Below are 25,456 nucleotides of genomic sequence, written 5' to 3'. Positions count from 1 at the left end.
TTATAACACACCACCATAGACACCACATTATATCACACCACCATAGACACCACATTATATCACACCACCATAGACACCACATTATATCACACCACCATAGACACCACATTATATCACACCACCATAGACACCACATTATATCACACCACCATAGACACCACATTATATCACACCACCATACACACCACATTATATCACACCACCATAGACACCACATTATATCACACCACCATAGACACCACATTATATCACACCACCATAGACACCACATTATATCACACCACCATAGACACCACATTATACCACACACATTATATGACACCACATTATATCACCCACCATAGACACCACATTATATCACACCACCATAGACACCACATTATATCACACCACCACAGACACCACATTATAAGCAGCACACACGATCACACTATACTAAATAGACCAGTGGTGCCAGCGTCACCACCAGGCATGCTACTGGTCGTTGAATATTTCTTTATTTGTTAATTATCCCAAAATTTATCTTAACTTTCCAATATACTGTTTAGTGGCAATAAACTAAAGCATTTGGTATATTTGTAAAATGTTAATAAATTAGAATGAACAAATAATACTGATACTTAGAATAACTTCAGAAAACAATACTGAATGGGAATAAGAGTGTATAAGATAATGATAACTAGACTGAGATTCGTACACTATACAAGTACTCTATCAAGAAATAGAAAATTAAAAAAGATATTACTGATCAGAATTGTATTAGAGTACCGTATTTTAATGGAACTTAACAGGTCGTTACTGAGTTCTTTCTATTGTAGTCAACTACAATGGCATGGCTAACTGTGTGATACGACTGGCGAATACTTGAATCACTACATTTACAATCACTACCGTTGTATTGCCAAAATTACAGGAAACGCAAGATAAACATTCTTCGCAGGGGTAGATATATGATATCGATCAATTATAAACGTATACACTCAACGTTTTGATTGAAACGTACCTAACATGTAAAGCACACATTATATTTCCATTGGAACACATACTACAGATAACAAAGTTTATTTAGAAAAAAAGACCGCAAACTGTGATTATTAGTCATATATCAACTTTAATAAGCACACGATTGTCATATTGACAAAGAGATTAAGTTTCAATCTGTTTTCATTGATATAGATCATGAACTATCATTTTAATAATGTGTTTTCTTTTCACTCTCCACGTTAGAACGACAGTAAATACGATTACCCGATAGTCCAGAACACTCAATCATAACTATGTGCTATTTCTTTAGTTGTATGAAGATGGTGATGACTGATTTTTTATAGTCATTATAATCACAAATCAATTTCCACATAATCAAAACATAGATCGTTATATAATTTGCCAAATTATCATAATTACAAAATACAAAACAATAGTTCAAAAATCTCCATTTCCAAGATCATCAAATACAATTGAACTTCAATCTGATTACAATACAGACCATTATTATCACCCAGTTTGATGAACAGAGTTATTAAAAGGATCTGTATTTTAATCAGATTGATTTACTTTAAATGAAAATGTATCAATCTTCACTAATAACACTTGTGCTAACAAAACTTATTCCATAATGTATTGCTAAACTGCTAGGCTACACAATTGTGTGTAATCCCAAATTGTGTGTAAATAGTTATGTTTTAGACCTTTATAGTATCAAACGTTTAGAAATTACACTTGTATGCTAAAATTTTAAAACTGATTAATTGTATTAAACATTTTTCTCCGCTTTAGGATCACAATTAATTCTCGCTCTGTGATGCGACAATTCCTTATGCTAGGCCTGAATATGTAGAGGAGTTAGCTCCCTGTAACCGCTATACAATATAATTATATTATACCTAACCGTATGTTCTTTACGGCTTCGTTTGCTTATAGTTCCTTCATTTTTAATGCTTACCCCTCTCCAACAAAGATGAATCTTGTATGTCTAACAAATATTAAAGGGACATGAAACTGCTAGCTGTCAGAAATGCATGTACAGTGCACATATCTATGTCCATTTGAGAAGAAATTTTTATTTGTAAATTCTTTAGCTGTAGGAACATCATATTAAAATATTTTTCTAGTTGGTAGTTCATTTAAGAACGGACCCCCTGTATGCGATGTGCGACATGTGTAAATGTGTTTATGTTTAGGGAGGCTGTGGTATATTTGTGTCGGAACCATTACCCGGTAAATAGTGCTATTTCACTGCAGCATACCCCAAAACAAAGCAAACAACACACCCCATCCTGTCAGATTATATCGATGTGTTATGTGTGAAAAGGCATGCTATGTTTTACGTGTGGTGTTTTCTTTTATATTTTGCAAGACTGGTTTGTTTGTGTTTATCGCTTTATATCAATGAAAACTTCATCCGTTCATTTTATAGTGTTATCTTAATGAAACATACCACCAACCAGCACTGCTCACCCAATATATTATACTGAAAACATGAAACCCTACTACCGTCATCCCTTTTCCCCCACCCAAACCTCACTGTATCTCTCTGTTTTCATCCCTTACTCCCAACCCCTACCTCACAGTATCTCGCTGTTTTCATCCCTTTATTTATTTGAAAGTGAGTATCTTTGTTATCATTCAGCAAGAAAGATTGTATGAAAAGATAACTGGGAAATTATAATTTGAAAACGTCAGCATGTGTGTGATTGTTGATGTTATGTCTAAAGATCATGTATGTGTTTTAAAAAATCTTAAAAAAAAACACTTTATGTTGAGAGTTAAGTTTTAGTAGAATATTTTCATAGCATACAAGTATGGTGTACATAGCCTTGGAACAGACACGAAAAGCCCATAACCTTCAAAAATACACAAACAAGTTATAACGACAATAAAAGAAGACTTTGAATGAACGAATGTCTTATCTAGGCGATACAGAATTGTTATGTGACTTCAGTGACTCGGTAGCAAGATCTTGTCAACGCGATACAAAACCAGTTACACATTTGGTTATTTTGTTTGGGTACAAACAAACATGATTTCTAGCGGTGGAATATATGAGAATACATGAGACCAGCTTCTATGCTCCATATTTTTATAATACGAAATCAAATACAATCATAACGAAGTGACCAATTTTACCCAATATTGCCAAACCAATATAAATATTTCTGTAATGAATCATATTTCTCTAATCACTGTCAAAACTATCATTTCTCCCAAATACCTTCAGACCACTACCATAGAAATAGTTAGCAATGAATTAGTCCTTTCCTAAATTAGAAACCAGAAATGTTGATCACGTAATTATCGTTGATTACTTTCAGATAAATTCCGAAAATTCGAAAATAAATGATTAGCTTTTCCTATGGGTTATTTTCACAAAATGCGAAAATGAGGTGCTAGCTTTGCCGTTGGCATAGCGTTCCATGTACGTCACGCACGCGATAATTTGATTCCGGGTCTCAATTAATTTGATTTCGCTCAATATGCTTTTGGTAATCATTTTACATTTGCCGAGTCGTGTTTGGCCCTCAAATCCAGTCAGGCCTCAATCATGGCTGGCGAGGCCCGCATGTATCTTCATTAGTCTGGTATCGCTCTTTACGTGTCTTTCCATTTTATGAAATTAACAGAATCATGAACATAAAACAGTTACTGCATTAATAGGCTCCAAGTGGAAATTTTCTATTCATTTTAGACTATAATTAAATATTATAGCTCATTAGCCAAATCTCATGTTTTGTAAAATTTTCATTTACATTTTGAATACATCAAAGAATGTGTATACCGGTATTCATATTCCTTCTGTCAAGTCATCACAGAAAAAATATACGCTGATTTTAAAATCAATTTGTAAGGTTACTTAGCCGAATGATCCTTAAACTATCGTTTGTCTCCGACCTACCCCGCCTTCTTGAAGGCCAGATAAAGGAAAGTCACAATTATCTGTTAGGTTTCATCGCTGATATGTAGGTCCTTGTCACTTTTCAAATCTACAGATAGCACGAGTTAGACATGAAACTCTTGTACATAATATGTACATGTGTAAACGTCAGCTAGAATGCAATGTTGAAGTATTAAATATTTTAAATGGTATGTTGTTAGCACGTGGAAATATTATCATTCGCATATATTTTAATTAATAGCCTAATGATAATATTCCTTTTTTGTTATACAAATCGGGTTCCAATGTGCCTCATTTATCTGCATTGTTCTGTGTACTGTAAAAGATACAAAACCAAACACAGACATTTTGATTTTTTTAATATTTTAATATTTCCTCATTTGTTGACCCACTATTCGATGTTTTTACTAATTCAGCTTCATTGGTTCTCACACAATTGTCAAATCAGCAGACATCGGTTACCATAACAAAATGCAGTCTTATGTTCATATTTCATTGTTGCTATGCGACAGAATTATCCGATCTGTTACGGAAATATCCGATCTATCAAGGATAACTTCTATCAGTACCGTATCACTTTACTCGACACAACTATATTGTACGTACACAAACGCACCATATAAAAGTATGGTACTGACTCTGAAAGCTATAACATCAAATGTTAAAATCGTAACATTTGTTAGCTGATTCTGTCGTTTATCGTCGATCTAGATGTCCGACATTTCTATTTATCTATTACCACATACATGTATCTCGCTTCTACAAAAAATCTATATATAGTAACATACATCTAACATGAATAATCGTATTTCATGTATTATGTAAACATGTTTCCTTTTCTTACAATAACAAAAACAGACATTTAAACATGTATTCAACACGTATAACATAACACATATCTACAAAATGAGAATGGACGGTGGTAGAAATGTGGAATATACGGTTATTTACAAAAACATGATACAAAATAATGATGAACCGCCAGATAATGTTTATCTACATCAAAAACAACTAAAACAATAGTTTCATTCTTTGGTCCTTTCAGAAATGAAATAAAGACATCATATATGGTATCATGCCGCGTTGTTTTTTACGGAAACAATATGGAAATATGTATGTATCGTTACTGTCATTCGACAAAGACACATTTTATTAAATGTTCACATTAAACGTACAATCTTATCGGTATTCATATATCCCATTAACTGGTTCAAAACCAATGCTGTAAAATTTGATTGGATGGGCCAAATAAGTATGTTTTCAATATTTGGTCGCTTACATGATATAAAGTATACATGATATAAAGTATGTATTTCACGAGTTATTAAATCGTGGCATTAGCTGTTTAATGAACATATGACTGAGAAAGTACGAGAGATGACACCGATTTTATGCGGTGGTTATAATGAACACATACATTTCATTTCCATAGGAAATCTATCGAGACATATATGGTTTACTATTTTCATACCACTGGTCACAGGGCAAACAGGTGTTTAATCGATGTCTGAAAATACTGGTTTAAAACAAGCGTGATTGTCACACAGATCTCACACAAAATAGAACATTAACATAAGGATTAAATAAATATACTTGGTTTGATCACAGTAACTTGACTTTGGATATTGAAATAAAACAATAACAATGAAAATATAATAAGTATAAATAATGTATAAGCTAGCCTATATATATATCACAACAAAAGAAAGCCATCGATTAGAAAAATCAGGATCAGCTATTTTAGAAGCAAATTGTGGATTGTACATTGATATATAATAATGATGACTGAATGAGAAATCCAAATATATAAAAAATATCGTGTGAAACAACTTTTTTTAATTTATTTATTAATTAATTCATTATTATTTTTTATTAACAAATTTAGTTTTCCGTCCTTTACGAGCTGTAAGATATCGCTAAAATAAAATCTTTGGTTTTCGGCTGAAAGATGCTCCATCGCCGACAAATGGTATTTTTTCACTATCAAAAACAGGAGAAGACGATTTAGTATTTTTCTTCAGTCACAAAAGTTACTTATTTTACACCATTACCAACATTGGAAAGTTTGAGCTTCCAATTTTACTTAAAGTTAAAAATATGAAAAATAATTAATTGCATCCCTAAAAATTCCGTGGCACTATATCATATATGGAATGAAATACTGATTGCGCATGCACCAAAGGCAAAACGAATGATTTTATATTAATTTTTGTGTTAATTAGACATATATATACACAATTAAACACCGATTATTGTTCAAATAATGAATATCATTTATGCTCTATCGGCGGTGGAGCATCTTTAAACCTACTTTGGAAATCGCCATTTGGTATTTAAGGAATAGAACGAAAGTCCCCAAAATGCATTGTTTCATGAATGGATTGAATACATTTAATTGACAAATAATAAATAATATTTTTACAGTTAACGATATCTAATATCTTATTTGAAAAAAAAAATAGTACCATTTTATTTAATGAAACAAAACAACATCAATTATCATTAAGAAGACAGGGCTTGTGTATTATTTCGAGTTGCCTGTTTTCATTTAAATACACATAAATGAGTAATTTATTTTATCTATAATCATTGTATTAAAGAATACCATTGCACCACAGATCGACGGTATTGAACTCTGTGAACAGTTATTGGTCTATTATTGAGGGATGACAATCCCTACGTAGCAAAATAAAAATGTGATCCTTTTTGTAAATAAAAAGGTTTTTTTGTGAAGCGAAACAAATGCTTTGAATTTCTCTTTCCATTCATCCTTTATATCCAGTAAGTATATGATTTGTACTGTTGTAGGGCAAATGCGATACTTTACGAACTAGATATAATGTCTTGCGAGCTAGATATATCTTGTAATTTACTTTCACATCCAACTTCGCGAAAGTTAATCACCCACTACAGAAAATTGGTTTACGGTAACCGTTCACACGTGGTTATCTCATACTATAATTTTGCTTTCGATAACGTGATAAAAATATTCCGTTGTAACTTTAACTATTGACGTGTTTTATTGAAATTGAATATGAAATCATTAGTAACCTTGAACAGAGGAGATGACAAACTATATGTATAGGATATAGCTACACAACCGGAGATCAAGGACGTATAAAACTTCAAAACAAAATATCATAAAAATCCATTAAAATAAACTTAACGAAAACAACAATCATATATCACCGTAATAAATTACATCAATAATTCAGGTTCAACCAGTACACCGTTAAATTAATTAACATGTAAATGATTTGACATATAATAATGGTTACTATAAATACATATATGTATAACGTCATCAACACGATTTAGGCCAGGAGACACCTTGCTATATATATCACAGACAAATACTACACATATAACCATGATGTCATTCAATTATATAATATTATTATACAGACACTACACAAATAATGATGACGGCATGTGACATCGCTTATAAACAACACGTGTTCAGCTGTGAAGGTGACTGGTTTTCATCCAATGTTTTAGTGTTAATATCAAAAACCATGCAACTGGTTATAACCGTCCATGAAGTTTCGTAATGAAATTCCATAGTTGATGGAAACGCATTAATCTTCGAAATATGGCCGTTCGGAATATGGTAAGTATGATACTTCCATTTCATTCAGTTAAAGCAGAAAGAATGAATCAATTGAGCGAATGGTTTCCATCAAAATGCAAAACGTTTTCATCATTATTTAAAAATTGAAAGTATATATATTGTACAGATATTCCTTATAAAATATCATTTACCTCACACTGCCTCAACATGATGACAAAGATTAAGAATATAAACATCGGTTTGCTTTCAGTAATTTTTAAATCTCTTAAAAATGTATAAGGTAACATCAACACCAAAGAGGTCTCTAGCTCTGCCACACATATGAATATGTTTACATACGAGGTTGAAATATGTATACCGTCATCAATATTGGGAAGTGAGCTACTGGACTAATACATCTTATAGGCTAAATAGATTATTGCTGTTTACCGTATACCGTTAAACACGTAACAAAACGCATTAACGGACACAAACACCACAAACTATAATTCACATCACATCTGAAGTTCTTGTATAGGTTATGTACATTTCACGAATATACTTTGTAACGTATGTTCTGGAATTATCTGTACATTTTTCTATTTAAATTGATTATTTTGAAAATAAAAAAAAGAAATTAAAACATAGTTTATTGTGATATTTAAAACATGTGTAATTTCTGTGTTGTTTTCTTGATTCTTTATTTCGTTTTAGACCGAGATGTAGTTCCTGATGAGGCATAAATATGAACAAAAATAATACCGTTTTACGTAGTGTTCTTCTGTGGATAATAAAATGTCTGGATTTGCTTTACTCTTTAAATGTAACTTAAAAGCAATAATAAAATGAAGGATTATAGAAAATCCTTACCATCATCCCACGTTAAAGCATTTAACCCAAATAACAGTTCCACCAGCAGGTCCGACATTATTGTCAATCAAACATAACCACATCATCATTCAATACACAAGTAAATGAGGATCTCAGTAAAAGAATACTCCCGATGTTGTAACGCAATTGTTTTATTTATCACATATTTTCTATCACTCGCTGTAATTCTGTAGCATTCTTAATCAGTCTGGCACCCTTAGGGCGCGGAGGGCGGTCTATTGTTTTTATCTGTGTCGAACTGGACGTTGATTGGTCAACTGTGTCACGTGTACAACTTGGCTTGTGTCCAAGTATATCTAAAATGGCGTCTACTGTATTGAATAATTCGTTTTCAAAGTTGTTCATCCGTCTGTAATACAGAAAAGACAAAAATATCATAAATCATAGAGAAAGAAACGGGACAATTGCTATAATTGAACTAGAAAAAGTAATTTCACCTTAACGAAAAGGTTAAAGATACATAATATATTTGTATACAATTCTCTTGATTTAAATTTATTATTGAGGTAAATCCATATTCTTTGTGCAATCCTTTTGTTAATATTTCTTCATTATGGAGATCAATTATTCATTGTTTTATGTTTAATTGAGATTATGTAAAGTAAACACTTTGTATGGGTGACACACAGAGGCCATTGTTAGACACAAAGGACCATATGCATTCATCCAATAAGTGCGCTAAGATAAATTAAAATAATATGGAAGTCTGCGTTCTGTTATATGTATTATAGGTATTTCTTACTCTTGTGTGAAATACGTTAACTACTCACTCGTGCAGTCCCTCCAGTCGATTGTCGATATCATTCAGACTCTGTAAGTTGCCTTTATCGGGATGTTGCTGGATCTCAAACTCGATGTTAGAAAAACGCCACTGTGGTCCGGAACTGGACAGTGACTTTGGAGTGTATGACGTCACACTAGATTCGATAGGTGATAGACCCTGGTGCTGTGACGCAAGCCCGTTCGATGTGACATCATATTTTGGAGCGTAACCGTGCGGTCGTTGTAAAATCGATCGTTTTGAACCTCTCTCTTTTCTAGCTTTAGATGCTACCGCATTGAAGAAATTCGTCATTACTGAAAAGGGAAGACGTTGATACAGAAATAATTTACTCATGATATTCGGCATGAAAAACAATTATCTGAAACATTCACATCCTGATGAGTGATTTTCAAAACAGGCGTCACATTGGATAGTTAATTGTAAATTACTCAACACAAGTTTTCACTACCTGCAATCGAACCCATGGAGTTTTTCCTTGTTTCGTCCTGTGAAGTTGGATCGACTTCCTCATCCATCGCACCCTCTGCCGACATTTCTACAATCCCTGGCCTTTCATCGTCACTTCCGGAATTATCTGCCAGAGTTCCGATTTTTCTATCTCCGTGTCTCCTCCGGAAACTGGATCGCCCTGTTAAAATCAATCATATATTTGAGGTGCTTTATAAAATATATAGACAATCTGTGGAATTTCCATTCTTTTCGCATAGCTTCCGAATTTTTATGGTGAATTTCCGGTCAACTATTATCGCTGTCTATACCGGATGTAGGGAAGTTCTGCTAATGAATACAAATCTATACGTTTCTATTAATGTATTTTGGACTGTTTTCGCGCAGTAATTTCACCACCTTCCGGAAAGTGCGATGAATTTCCGGAATAATCGGGACCGTGTCGTCACCGGAAACTAAACGCGTCTGGTGATTAATTTAAAACGATCGCTTAAATACCATCATTTTCACTGGAATGCTTCAATACTTATACTGGCTAATTGTTGTAGACCAATACAAGTGACACATTCTTCAATATAAAAGTACATTATAACGTATCTTTGTTTGATGTGTTTTGTTTATGTTATCAATACAAATACTATTCGTATCCGCGTTAGTGTTCACTTTATATCTGTACAGGTGATGATACTGTTACACATCTAGCAGATATTTTCTACTCGACGTGTCGATGACTAGCACGACCAAATGACTGACCAATCACAGGCCTGCAGAGACGTCCTTTGAAGATTACAGAGACCGTGATGTCAACTTCAAAGCAACACAGTCGTCAACCACAGTGTACCGTTAGACAATTATTTTGATGTACATCAAAGGACCAGATTCGACTGAAATTACCATGTCTTATGTTGCCTTCAGTTTTTCAATGGCATAGAGTATCAATGATGCATAAGTGGATAAAATTGTAAAAGTTGTCTTCGAAATAAAAGTTCAAAATTCAATGTAAACCTCTCTGAACACATATTTATGTATGGTTCTACTTCATTATCACTTTATATCACACATTGTTTACTATCCTTACATATTGTGAAAATGAAAAGGCCTTTAAATATCGATATTTTGTTGAGATATAACTGTGTAGAGTAATGCTATCATGGTTTACCATGTCCATCCATCCGGCGCCGTTTGCACTGTAACCTCGGTCTCTTTTGGCGTATAAATCTCAGAGTCTCGTCCTCCATCTTTGGTTTGCTCTTCAGCTGAAGTAATGTTCCCTGAAATGAAACAAAGAGAGCAAAAACAATTATAGTATGTTCTCTTGAGCATATCGACATAAATTACTGGGTGGAATTTTGATATCCTTTGTTTTAGTGACATGCTGACGGAGAGGTGCAAGCTTGTTAACATGTGTTACTGCGTGGCGAAATTCTGATGAATCCCACCATAAGGATAATATTTCCTAATGTTTTTAATTTTCTTAAACAGAAAAAAAGATACGATCAATTGTTATTTCAATGGATATTTAGGTTTCCATTTGTAGTTTAATGGACAAGGAGTCCAATCTTTGAAGTGACCATTCATTATTTTTTTTCGTCATCGCTGCATGACTTCTAATTGTATTACATTTATATACACAAGTATAAAACGGCTAATTTTTAATAAACATTAATCTTATACAAGATGTTATTATTTTTTATAAAATTACAAAACAGAATTCAATTAAAAATTTTGTTTTTAATTCTATGTGTGCATAAATACAACAAAATATCTCAAATTGAGTAGCTGCCTCTGCTACGCGTTTTATGTAAATATAGTGGGACGACTTGTTTGCTAGTGAATGGCACTACAGTATGATTTACAATGCCAATTCGGCATTTCACAACGACACAGCACAACCACGCAAAAGTCTCTAAAACATAACATTGCCGTGCATAAACGATCTGAACTATAAAATGTAAGTTTGAGAAGAAAAAATTGCTGTTTAAAAATACAAAATATGCCAAACAAATTTGAACAAAAATCGGAAGATCTGGTGGAATATGATAGATGTTGACATTACAGGCGGAATTAGTCATATAATCGGTAGACTTCCGACTAAGAAGGTAGAATTAACATGTGTGAAAGCAGACAATAAAGTAAAGTACGTCTGTCCCATTGCTTTTGTTTGCATGGCTGTCTTCTATGGAAGTCGAAAATATGGAAGAAGGAAGTTCAGAAGGCATCACATAATCTTAAGGTACATTTATAGCAGTAGAACGGCAGTATAGGGACACCGCTAACGTCTGTGGTATTTCGTTATAATTCAATATTAATGAAATACATTCAACTCACACAAATTATGTTTCGGATATCGATATGAATTATCAAACGACGGCAAGAAAACAACATCAACATTAGAAAACGTGTTGTTCCTGAAAGTGTCTTTTATTACGTTAAACAAATTCAAAAAAGACATTTAAATAACTTCAAGTTTTTGATTTAATTAACATTCGATTTCATTTCAGTACATATGTCCGTTACACACGCAAATCCTCGCGCATCTTAATTTAAAAAAAAATCAATCAAATATTCTCAATTGGCAAGGTGCCCGTCTTCTATTTTACTTCTCATTTTTTGGTGAAATAAAATTTGGTTAAATTGTTTGGAAGAAGCCGGTGATCACATTACGATTTGATGTGTGCAGTTCACAATCGATGCGTCTATCGAGGTATTTGTTCCCGTCAAATACAATAGACATAGTTAAATGAGTTATCCTGATCACAAAATGTTACGCTACAGTGATAATGACGACTGATATGCCGAATTTTGTTTTCTACTTTTACTTTTTATTTTTTCATGAAACACGTTGCTTTTCATTTTTCTATTTAATATCATTTTTTTCTTTTATTTATAACGTTTTGGATACACTGCGACTAGAATCGTAAATTGATGTTAATTCATTATCTTGTTAATTATTGTTCCTTCATTACTATCTCCTCATATCCTTAAATGATACAGATGTCATATACTCATCGTGACAGCCCGCTAGCACGTATTCAGATAACTGTAATTAATAATCAAAATTTCTGTACACTTTTATAAATACACATATTTCAAATACAGAAATTGCCAATATGTTCTGAGTTAATTAATTATTTAAATGATTACAGAACTAATTTATTTTGCTTTATATTTATTTTATGTGCGTTACATCATTACAGACAGTTTTCTCCATATCTCACAGAAGACTATATAATTAATGTGACTATTTGGTGGATGACATTGGCACGCTAACAGGATACCCAATATAAAGCCTGCATGTGACAGTTGTTGATTTGATTTTCTCCAAGTCTGGAATTCGGAGATTTAAGGTAATTTCCATGCATATCGTCTGTGACAATTGTTCCATTTCAATGTTTGCATTGATACCGGACACATAATTTGCCGTGACGTCTGTTTCACTCTTGTCGCGATTTCATTTCGATTTCTATCAAGATCAATTTACTTTCAACCTATACTTGTTTATTTATCAAATACCACAGAGAAAATGCTGTTAAAGTCAATTCGAAACTATGTCTATAAAACGAGCGAACAAAATTCCGTATAATTGTAATCCGAATCTGCGGCGATGAAATGTACACATCGATTACGTGAATCTAGTTTGTGGGTGATGTCGTTAAGCTACAATGTCGACATATGTCTATTTACAAAGACACATCCGGGCATCACTCGTAACTGAATTTCCCATCATGCCACTCTAAACCTGTAACTTTGCCTAAAGCTCGTAAGGATGTTTGCTTAAGCAAAACAACTAATTTTCTGTAACTTTTGTGGACATTAATCCTATAACTCACGACTTTTAAAGTCTATTAGGGACAGTCTGATTGGATTGTCCGTGGAGATTGACCAATCAAAAACTGCGAAACTTAATAACGCCCGTGGAAGCATATTTCGCATACAATTCGCGGATGTCAGCTAATCAACTTTCAAGCCTAGGTCGTGGAGAGAGCGCCCTTTCATCAAATCAAAGTATGCCTCCTCTTTTGTAGAAGTTCTACTGATTCATAACGAGATTTGCTTGCATCAGGAATGACCCTTGCGGTCATTTGATCTGGGTTTTTATTAAGGAGGAGAGCTATTGACCAGCCACTCTAGGCTTGCGATTTCTGTACTCCATGCACTCTATGTTGTTTATTTTGGGACTGGACAACCAATACCAGACAAAAACATGACGACGTCAACCGTGATATTATTACCCATGATGCATTTTACTTATTACAGATTTCATACTAATAACTTACTTGGATAAGGTCAATGATAAACCGACAGATATTAGACTAGACTTATTATTCAAATTCACTTTCTTGAAACGGATGACATTAAAACACTTATTTATGTTAAACGTAACTACAGGTGACATATCCATCGAAAAGGGAAAGAGAGAGAAACAAATACAAATGTACCCGAGGTTCTGAATCCACGCTGTCACGTGTCGAATATAGGATTCAATGATACAAACTTGAACACAAACTTGCAATTACCATTTATTTAACACATCTAAAAAATTTATCCTTAAAGCTAGTATGATTCCCATGCTATGAAAAAAGGTTAAACATTTCGTTGCACTTTGACATCATCCGTATATATTTTGTGGTGCCTTTACCGATCTGAATTGACTATTTTATCAGTCTGGCAATTAGAGTATGGCTTTTTAATATAAAGGATGTTCAAATGGTGATAAGCTCGATCCCGTGATTAGTGAAGTTCTCATTTCTCTTTAAACCCTGTGAATACATCTTCTCTGGAGTTGGCATAGGTAAGGAATATAGTTCTTTAGAAATGTTAGAAATTGTGCCAGGTACGCTTTAAAGTAAATTAAGTTACATCGATTTGAAAAATTGTATTTTAACTGTTATTAATCACCTTTTACGCATTAATTTGAATTTGAATTTGGAATATATGAGCTGACTAGGGCTCCTACCTTTTTAACATCAAACGTAACCTGGAACTTCTCCATGAACTCCTTGGTGAAGTCTGTGTAGGTCTGTAGGACCACTTTGAGGTCTTCCATCTCAATCTTATTGATATCACAGTAGGAGAGGGCCCTCACAAAGTACAGAGACTTTCCAGGGGTAGCCGTATCCTTCATGTCGGCTCCAAATATATCGTCCTTTCCTGGAAAATATATCCAAAATAGATCCATCTTACACTGGGCAGGAATTTTAAAGTTTTATCTTAATTTCTTTTGCTTTAATAATATATTCAAATACACGGCGCATTGCATAACAGAATAAGCGATACTGTCTTGTATCCGACAAAGATATTAATTCATGAGACGAAAAATATATTTAAGGAATAAATTTATATTTTGTTGAGGTTATGGGGGTATAATGATAATGGAGCACGTGTAAGTTATGTAACCCCGGCGAAGAAGCCAGGGTTACATAATTTACACGTGCTCAATTATCATTATATCCTCATAACCTCAACAAAATATAAATATATTCCTTATATTTACAGTTTTTAACGTAAATGGATATTATTTATTCTCGCAACAGTTGCATATTTTTCATTAAAATACCCATATTTTTTTCTCTCTCGTCATCGTCAACGACTTCGATTGAACAGCTGATTGGAATCGAGTCGAGTCATTCATATGTTCCAACCAAACATGGGGTCATGACCCCACGTTGCTACGTCAGCGACTATTCCCGTAACAATAGAATCACCGCACGTGTTGAACTATCATTATACACTTATAATGATAATACTAGAAAGCATGGTTATTGAGTCCATGTCAGTGCAAACTGTAAATATTGTAGAATATTGTACATCCGTGTTTGGAATGTCTGTGTGTGATTTAAAGTGGCTGGCATGGACATAGGGAATTATCTGCTTCTACATGTATGTTTAGGATCATCGGTGATGTCGCAAACTTACCAAAATGATAATTTATCAAAATGATGCCGTATACAAAATTTGGATTCTAAGGTCAATATGGTGTTATACCACTCTGAACAATTGCACAATGACTGAAAGCGCAATGTCGAGATAATTTATATTTAGATTATACCAGGATGGATAACACTGGATACCATTGACCGAATCGATCTCCATATATTTCCTAAATATTATATAAGACGTTAATTAAAAACTGAAAATAACATCATTTCATATAAAATGTACATGCTTATTAAAGGTTAAGGTCTCAGGACACCGCCCTATGGAATTCGCGATCGACATTTGGACGTTAGATGTTAACGTGACGTCACATTAGCAATATCCTGTAGATTCGGTGTACATTGAGTTATTATGTTATCTTACATGCATATAATGAAAGATGCCAATCCGATTAAAATACAGATCTTTATAACCACTACGTTCAATAGAGGATCTGACAACATCCCATAAGGGGTCATGTTCGGACGACCTTTATACCACCTGTATTTCATATCACATGCATTTGACACATAGCTACCATCAATTGAAAACGTTATTTCGCCCCAATATACATATAGAATTAGCTTTGTTGTGCTATTTGGTCTAGATGACAACGTACACGAAAATAATTCTGCCAGATTTTTCAAACTTTTCCGTGCACTGAAGTTCATTTTCAAGATTCTGCAGGTAGCGATTAGATTGGCCATTTCCAAAGGTCACGAGGACCTGTTGTCAGATCATCTTATCAAACGTAGTGATGATAGGGATCTGTATTTTAATCAGATGGTGAATGATGCATACCTAATATGGCCATAACGGTGTTTTCCTTTAATATCTCTATGGAACCACGTGCTATAAAATAGATGGCTGTCAGAATATCACCCGGATGTATCAGGGTATCCCCAGGCGGCGCATGCGTTGTTTTAAACTTCATGGATAAGGCACGTAGGCAGCCTAAAAATAGAATGAAAATAAAACATGTGACGAGATACCTGTAATATGTCTGACGATCACATATACAGTCAAACCTGTATATTAAGACCACCGAATGGACAAAGATATTCGTGACACTAAGAATATCGTCTTATTAGCAGGTTGTCTTCATACAGAATATAAACCTACAGATTAAAAAAAAATAATCAGTTGTCATTCTCATTAATTTTCCAGGTCAGTTTATTTTTTTTATTAAGATTCAAATGTACTACTGTACCTGTGTTTCAAAGATGTTTGTGGCGATTGAGTTTTGATCATTTCTAATCGATAGCAAAATTCACGGAAAATAAATCGCTCGCAAAAACAGATAAGTTTGCAGTATAGCCCTTGAGACGAAGTTGGCGTTTCATGGTTTAAATAAAATACCTGGGTTAGCTCCCTTGAACGCCGGACAGTTGTTTAGGAGGTTTCTGTTAAGATGTAGACATATGTCGGACTGTAGACAGTCGGGGAAGTTCTTCAGCACCTGGGGAAAACGGCATGTTTATAAATGTGGGTTATAAAAAGTCGGGGAAGTTCTTCAACGCCTAAGGAAAACAACATGTTATTAAATGTGGGTTGTTGAGGAAACTGATGATATCAATTTGTAATGGAGTCTAAAATATGAAAGGTAGTAGACTTATGTAAAGTAATTCTATTACTGTAAACTCGGAAATGTAAGCCAGGTGGAGGAATATTGTGCTAATTAAAGAACGTTCTAGCGCGAACATTTCTCCGCGAGGACATATCGGAGCATACATCGCGAAGTCCAAAACATCTCGAAAATGAACGCTTGCAAATGCATTTCAAGTTGACCTTTTGGGGATAGTCAAGAATTTGTTCGTAGTTTATTTTTCACTGATTTTCATAATGTTATTGTCAAATGTGTCATTTTGTGTAGATATTTAACACCTAACCAATGTGTATGCAGCTTATAAGAAGGTGGCAATAAGAAAATGTTATACGAAGAATCATCCTATATAGTATTGTAATTAAATCAAACACAAACACTATCAAAAATGCAATATACTTGGTCTAAGAATATAGGACTATTAACTGACAGAGGCTCTTTTTGTATATAAATGGTTTTAAATTATTTAAAATCATCGTGACTATTATCCTTTGTTAATGCTTTTGAGATAAATAGAATGCATGAAATTAATAAATTTACAACAATTCAAAATCTCATTTTCCTGTTTCTTTGATGATAGTAATAAATAGCAATTTCTATTTTATTTCAAATTTATCTGTCTCAGCTAAACGTTTGCCTTTCGTGTGTGATTAAGCGTTTGAGTGAATCTGACCTTGAATAAAAGCTAAAACTTCCGTTTATGAGTCTAGGGAGAGCACATCTACGCGGTTAAGGTAGCATTAACTAATTTGTTTGGGAACTTGTATATCAAAATTTACGAAAGGAAAAGTAAGAACGTTCCTTTCCGGTTATCATTCAAACTACTGATTAGCGAATTTATCAAGTCTCGCGAGAAACGACGATATAACTTCACTGTCACATTGATCATTATTTCCGTGACATAAGGAAATGAAAGATGGAATTATCGGTAAAATGTTTTTGAAGGAGAGAGTTTCTGAAGGACGTCTCTAAACACTCATACATCACGCCTGTTCCGTCGGACGCACCCTGTAGCCTGCGGGGACGTGTTTCTTATGACGGAAGATAAAACTGAAATTTGGAGCCGTTTTTACGGTTATTTTAAATTACGACCAATCCTTAGGTCTCCATAATCTATATCACAAACGGTAAAATGGGCAAGACCGCAAGTAATCATCACTAAAATTTTGGTATTTACTCGGCGATACTCTACTATATTTATTCTTATGTTTCGTATAATAACCAAGTCATAGAAAAAAGACATTAAAAGAAATGATGATTTGTTTTCCATTGCTTTTAAACTTAAGATTGATCATTTAAGGCATGCCACGTTTAGATTGTGTATAAAAGTCGGAGTGCCGGAAAAAAACCCACCTTTCAGTGGTCACTTCCTGGCAACCGTTGCACATGGGACTTGAACTCAGTACCCAATGATATGCGGGCTTTCGGTGCTATGTCTAGAAATCGTAAATAACTCGACCATTGTGGTCTTTGTTTCAAATGTTACATTGTTTTTAACTCGGCAGGTAAGGGGGATAACTCTCATCATAAACTCTAACTTACATTACTCATATCGATACCGTTGGTGTAAGCCCATGTGTGTTGGAAGGATTCCTGGAGCCGACCTGCCATGGTTTTAGGAAGCTGGTGGAAGTTAATGAATTCTTTGATGCTTTCGACCTTTTCCTGATATTCGTCCGAACCCTGGTATAACCGTAACATGATGGAGGAGACGTTTCCAAATATGGCGGCACTCAGCAAAGCTGGAGACGAAAAAAGATCAACATTATTTAATATATTACATAATAATTAATTTTTCTTTGTGTTCACACCAAATGCGGTTTTCTGGTGGTCATTTTTTGCATACCACTATGAAAAAGAAAAAAAATCAGAGAATGGCGTCAAACCCCGCCGTTAAGGTGACGTCATAATAGAAACATTGACGTTGCGTATTGTTTCGGAAAAAGAATCCTTTGATACATCACTAAAAAGGTATTTAAACGTATTTTATTTCCTCCAATAGATTATTATATTAATTATAAGCATTGATGTCACTTTTTTAAAAAATCCATCGGGTTATGAAAAACAAATTGTTTGCAAACTTATGAGAGAATCCGCGTAGCGGAGTCACATAGCTTGGAAACATTTTTTTTTTACCCAGATGAAATAAAAAAAAAGTGACATCCATGTTAAATTAACGTCATCACATGTGGCAGTTCTCAGTAAAAGTGGGGTGTATGAAAAAGGAAGGAACAAAATATAGACATTACTTGATACGCTGATTCTCGGTAGAGCTCGTGTGTAACAAATATCAATATAAACTGAATATTGTGAGGCGCTGTACGTCAAATATGGAGCGACAGGTAACATGAATGACCATACTGAATATGGTGTTACACTGTAATGCATTGGATATATGAATTTGATGAAGAACAATTTATCAAAATTATATAAATTTTAATTTTGAAATCATAACCTTAATATACATGTTTATAGAATTCCATTTCACATATTAACACTGTTATTAGTAATTGTGGAGTGATCTCTGCGGTTATGTTTTCATCTAAAACATACATAATTTATAACAAAAACAAGTATTTTACTGTGTTTAAGTTTTATGCTGTAACTAACATTTATATGGCATCATACTTGCTTGTTAGTGTTAGTTTAAACGTATTTCATTGCAAACATGATTACAACAGGATCGAGCACCATGTGTGTCTGTCCATTTGTGCGAATTTGACATTTTTTTCATCACACCTGATGGTTGTTTATAGATTACAAAGAAATTAAGACAAGTCAAATTGTTTACTCAGTTATGACACATTTATATTACATCGACTAACAAGTAATAGAACTTATGCAAATCACTCTCGATAACCCGGATGAAAGCGTGCGAGGGGTCTTAATGTGGGAGGAAACCGGAGTTCCGGGAGAAAACTGACGTGATCGGGCAGGTAATCCCTAACCTTTTCATGTTCATGCCAGGGATCAAACCCGATCACCAATGAAAATATAACTCAAAAAAGGAATTTTGAAATTATCTGATACAAATACAATATTCTGTATCCCATATATGACATGATGAAAGGTGTATTTTAGTTTCTTATTCCAATGGGGTCGCCCGGTAAAGATGAGGGTGTACATGTAGAGAAAATGCTTTCCAAGATTTTATTTTGTAAAAAATATCAAAATGGTTAGATGTCATGATATTGTGTAAGGAAAAATGTATAATTGTATGTTCTGTACTATTACTTCTAACCGTATACTGATTTATAATGTATGTATGCTTGGTAATGGTGCGGGTATATGACTAAGACACCGTTCTGTATACGGGCGGTGAAGAAATTTGCGATTCATACATGTTTGATCTATGTAAAGTACATATTTACTTCTAAATACATTTGTGGCCTATATTAAGCCATCGCTTTGATGAAAATGTCAGCATAAAATATCGAAGTGTATAACTATTTGTGATTTAAAACTGTACTCCACACGACAAAAACACGAGGAGAATGTCATTTTTATATACAATCCTCAGAGTGAAACTGTTAAATACCGAATTTCTTCAGGCTATGAAGTCATCATGTTCACTAAAATCGTTTTCATTTGAAACCAAAATGAAATTTCCCACCAGTTCTCATGTAATGAAATCTTTTATAAAAACCCTAACGGCATTTCACGGAATCGTAAAAATCGGATTTTTAATATCACACACCGGATTGTCTAACCTCCTGAGACCTTGATCGGCCCCGAGCATAGTTCATCATCAATTCCGGATTGTATCTGTCGACCGTTCCTCAACATTTGTATTAGAACTGTTTTCATTTTCTCGTGCCTTCGTCGGAATGACTTGGATAATGGCCGCGGGCATATACATTGCTCAATCCGAGAAATGTGGATCAAAATTTAATTGAAATAATGTAATAAAATCGGGGGTACAACATAACACGCAAAATCGAGATTATTTTTAGAAGGCACAGCACACAGTGACAGAGGGTTAACGGCAGCATTTTGATTAAAATCTCTGAAGTATTGAGAGTCAACGCATGGCAGTTCATTATCGAGTCGGCTCTGCCAGAAACGGTTGTTACGGATATAGAAATTGCATCTTACATTGTAAATCGGTGATTTGGGTGTTACAGGGCTATTGGTTTTGTTATTTAGAATGGTCCGTATTAAATTGTCCGTTTTTGGTTCGCTGTTTAATTTTATACAACAGCTGTTATGGATTTGGTCTTTGGTTGAGTACAATTCATGAGTTCACTTGGTGTAAATTCGAATATTTTTGTTTGTTTGTTAAGATTTTAATGATACAATCACCTTTCTTGAGTTTAATACTGTATACATGTATCCTAAACCATTGAAGAATACAAAAAGACAAATACATATTGGAAGCTACATATTAAAGTCAAGGCTTTTACCTACATGTATATCAAATTATACGTAATATTACTTGTCATTTCCTGGTTTTCGATTTTCGAAAAAACATTCTAGTATCCCTAAAGGTGTGAACTATTACATATAAAGGCGTCGCTATAGAATTATATACAATATGTATTGCATACATTGGTGTACTTTCGGTGTTCCAAAAACGTAAGATAAATGTTGAATATTTGCAAATAAGCTGAAACCACTGCCATGCAGTGTACCATTTTTGTATAATATGAATCACGCGGTAGGTTGGGTGCGAAACAGGTATAAATACACGTCAGCCAACGTGAACCTTTCCCGGATTATTAAAACATTAAAAAAACCTTTATCTGATAAACCGACTGTACAAAGGGAATACTACTATGGTTAACAATGTACTGTCACTGAAATAACGGAACTTTTAAAACAATTCATAGTTATGTGATCCGTAAGTTATAAATATTGTTCAACTGCTCCGCAAGGTAGGATTCTTATCGCTCATGGAGTTGGTCTAAAGGTATATATATATGTGTGTGTTTAAAATAATTAGTACATGAAACCTCTGGCAACGTTTCGGTAAATTTTTAAGACAAATTTTATTCTAAAATGCATCCTTTTATCCAGCAGGACAAAAAAAATTGTATTCTAGTATTTAACATAGAAATTTATACGACAATTCGCTATCTACAGAAGTGGGCATTGTATTACCAAACACCTATCATTGGTACAGCGGATACAGAGACACTCGAGGAGACAGCATAAAGTACGGCTTATCAAATCAGGGATTTTACATAGCGGTATATCTAATCAGGGATTTTATATAGCGGTATATCAAATTAATGTTACTGATCATTTGTTTGGTTTGGGTTTTTCATACTGCATTAGAAGGCCTCATTATCGAATTATTTGATAATATGTGTGGCATGCATGGGGTGTACTTCCGGCGACGTTAAAATCGGAAAACAGTTTTATTATTTGCAAATATTTGGCCCCGACTGTACGAGTTATCTCCCTTCCGAAAACGTAGGGTAAACGTAGGACGATACATTTACTATTACATATGCAAATGAGCTGAAACCACTGTCATGCAATATATTTGTTTGTATAATAGAGATAAATTTGCTGGTTGGGAGGGTGGGATGTCTAGTACAAACACGTGACCAAAATCTGACAAAGCAACTATACTCACTGAAACACGTCTCTGGTAAGCTTCGGTTACTACCGAAATAGCTAAAAAATCCGACACATATCGGATTGGTATCCCTTGTTTCATAATATACCTTCAATTCAGACAGGATATACTGTACGTTGTAGTACTCAATATTGGAATTTTGGCAACAATTTCATATCCAAATATTTCTTTTCTTATTATTTTGTTTTCGTAGTGAAATATAATGTTTTACGACTAAAATGTATGGAAAACTTTTCACCCAAATGAAGATAGTTTTACACAAACAGTCGTATTGTATTAATTTGGCATCTTAATAATTATTTTTATTGAATTTTTCGTAGTGAAATATTAGGTTTTATGGCAAATATATAGCGTATTTCACTTGAGTATTGCATTATTTTTGTAAAGATATATACAAAATGTCAATCATGAATATAACTCTCTTCACATGCTACATATTCATCCAATATTTGCACGAATTTAATATGCATGCTATGATTGTATTGTTTATGTAATTTATTCTGTTTGTGAAATCTTCTTATTTTTCTGGGAAATAAAGACCATACTAATTGACCAATCAGAACACAGCATTTACTGTGTAAAGCTAAACTATTATGCGTTATTTGATTTTTTTTTCCATTTGGGGGCGCCAAAACGGAAAAAGAAAACCGAACGCTTCATATTAGATGGTGCCGTAAATAATTCTGCGCAAAAGGTTGTAATTTTCTAAAGGGGCGCATATATAAATTGTTTATATTTTATGTATTCTTTAACTTTTTAATGTATTTATCGCAATTTGTAATTCATATATTATTGTTGTCGGGAGAGGGCTTATATAAGTTGTGATAACTTCTGCCCAATCCTGTTGTGAAAAATTTGTAATAAAATACGTTTAAACTCAATCCCAAAAGTAAAAAAAAGGTGTATAACTGTTTCTCGGAGATCTGCCTGGATGTTGAACATGCACCCACTACATTGTACATACGGTGTAAATAGTTCTAAACAATCTTTGTTTCAATTTTTTTTGCCATTTTGGCCTCGATGTATTTCATTACACATAGCGCTTGGACCAGACTACAAACAAGTCCCTTAAATTTTCAGCGGGACAGTTATTTCGCCATATGACCGTTCATATTGAACAGACGGTGAGAGCGACAAACTAATAGTAAGTCCGACAAGTTTTTTTTCCGGATCAGTTTTCCTAAGCACCATCAAATTGCCCTAAAATATCACCTTCAAGACTACAAACGCTCGCGCAAGCACAATGTTGAGTGACATACGGCATCATTAGGACGGTAATCTAACACAACAAATGACGTAATGATCAGATAATGATTACGTCATAACGTATCACTGAGTTGTTGCTATGGAGACAGACAAGACCCTTAGCAACTTGACACTTGTTCCTAAGTATGAATAATTCGTGAGTTTTTTCGTTTTCTCTGTGCTTTTTGTCGGTTTCTAAAAGCTTTATCATTCCCTATCGTCTGTCCGCCGTACCGGCCTTAACTTCATATTACATAATCTTATAAAACAATTCATTGTTAATGAGAAATATTCTATTTGCTACATTTTTTTTCTCGCTTCCATTTGCAGAAGACCATCACTATAAGTTCTGCCAACGGCTACTCTGCCATTATATTTCTACACAAAATATGACGTCATTTTCGCGTAAACACTAATGATGTAACAATCAAAATGATACTTTCACTGTCAATATTGAATTCCGATTGGTCAAAAGCGAGTGAAAATATCAAAGATTAATATTTTCACAGGAGTGAAGTAAATTCATATCGCTTTTATATTCACCGTAAATAAAACCTTTAAATTTCATTGTGAAAATGTAATCATTAAAATATAATTCTACGTTGTTATATCGTAATTATTGTCTGATCGCCTGATCAATAATGATAAAGATGTTAACTAAATATAGTACATTGAAACAGTGTGTTGGTTTCTCTATCGTCGACGAGTTACTTTTCAGACAAGGTCCTGGATCAGAATAGGTAAAATGGCGTAAAGTCGGATACGGGCTAGATGGTGTAGCTTTACACGCAACATTATATAGAGGAGAGGAATTTACTTTCAACATTGGAAAAACTGGTTTTGACAAATGCGTGCAGTTCACCCCGATTCCAACTATTCCAACATTCATTAAAACCGGTGTATTCCTGCCACCAGTTCAAATTTCTAATTTTCAATCTTTCACGCGTGAACAAATTCTTTAGTAGTAAAATCTTCCTAAGATATCTTTGAATCAATATAAAGATGGTTCAATAATGAAAACAACTACTACGGTTGAATATTCGTATAAAATGAAGATATAAATTTAAATAATTATCATTTCAATTTCAAAAATATAACTATATAAAATACTTGTAAAACTAGTTCAGCAAAATCTCATTGAGGATGAAATTATTTCCCCCCTTTATCTTTTTTTTGCGAAACCACAAAGACATATTCTGAAATTCTCATAAACACACTGCACACACAGAGTTGTGCAGAAATACGGACCTAACTACGATCGAGTTATCTATTAGATAACACACTATTCCGGACCTTTACAAATCAATATTAGATACGGTCAGATAATTAGTAGCTTTGTCGGACGACAATAACTAAATAACGACATTTAATCTAAGTTTGGAAAAAATACAAATTGTTGATTAGAGTTGCAACTGCAATGTGAAACAACTTCAAAGGTTATAAGTGACAAGACAATTTTGATAACAATAACATAGTTTAATTTCCTACAGAAAAAAGTCTTAATTAGGCTATAAACGTTCTTCCCTGAAAGACCTTAATGTTAA

At 33.8% G+C, this 25,456-nt stretch overlaps 1 protein-coding gene across 2 annotated transcripts in view; it reads right to left on the bottom strand.

Moving 5' to 3' along the window:
• Positions 1–5,190: 5,190 nt before the first annotated feature.
• LOC138306080 (voltage-gated inwardly rectifying potassium channel KCNH7-like) overlaps positions 5,191–25,456 on the bottom strand; it is a 235,316-nt gene continuing 215,050 nt past the window's right edge. For both annotated transcript variants that reach the window (XM_069246434.1, XM_069246435.1), the window contains 8 exons: positions 18,626–18,825; positions 16,840–16,939; positions 16,282–16,434; positions 14,522–14,715; positions 10,724–10,835; positions 9,566–9,745; positions 9,104–9,410; positions 5,191–8,682 (listed from right to left, as the gene is read on the bottom strand). In XM_069246434.1, coding sequence (XP_069102535.1) covers positions 8,472–8,682; positions 9,104–9,410; positions 9,566–9,745; positions 10,724–10,835; positions 14,522–14,715; positions 16,282–16,434; positions 16,840–16,939; positions 18,626–18,825 — 1,457 coding nt within the window. In that variant the 3' untranslated portion in view covers positions 5,191–8,471. The remainder of the gene's footprint in view (positions 8,683–9,103; positions 9,411–9,565; positions 9,746–10,723; positions 10,836–14,521; positions 14,716–16,281; positions 16,435–16,839; positions 16,940–18,625; positions 18,826–25,456) is intronic.

Source organism: Argopecten irradians, chromosome 13 (assembly GCF_041381155.1).
Source record: "Argopecten irradians isolate NY chromosome 13, Ai_NY, whole genome shotgun sequence".
In the NCBI taxonomy this organism is placed as follows: domain Eukaryota; kingdom Metazoa; phylum Mollusca; class Bivalvia; order Pectinida; family Pectinidae; genus Argopecten; species Argopecten irradians.
This window is presented reverse-complemented; position numbering and strand designations above follow the sequence as displayed.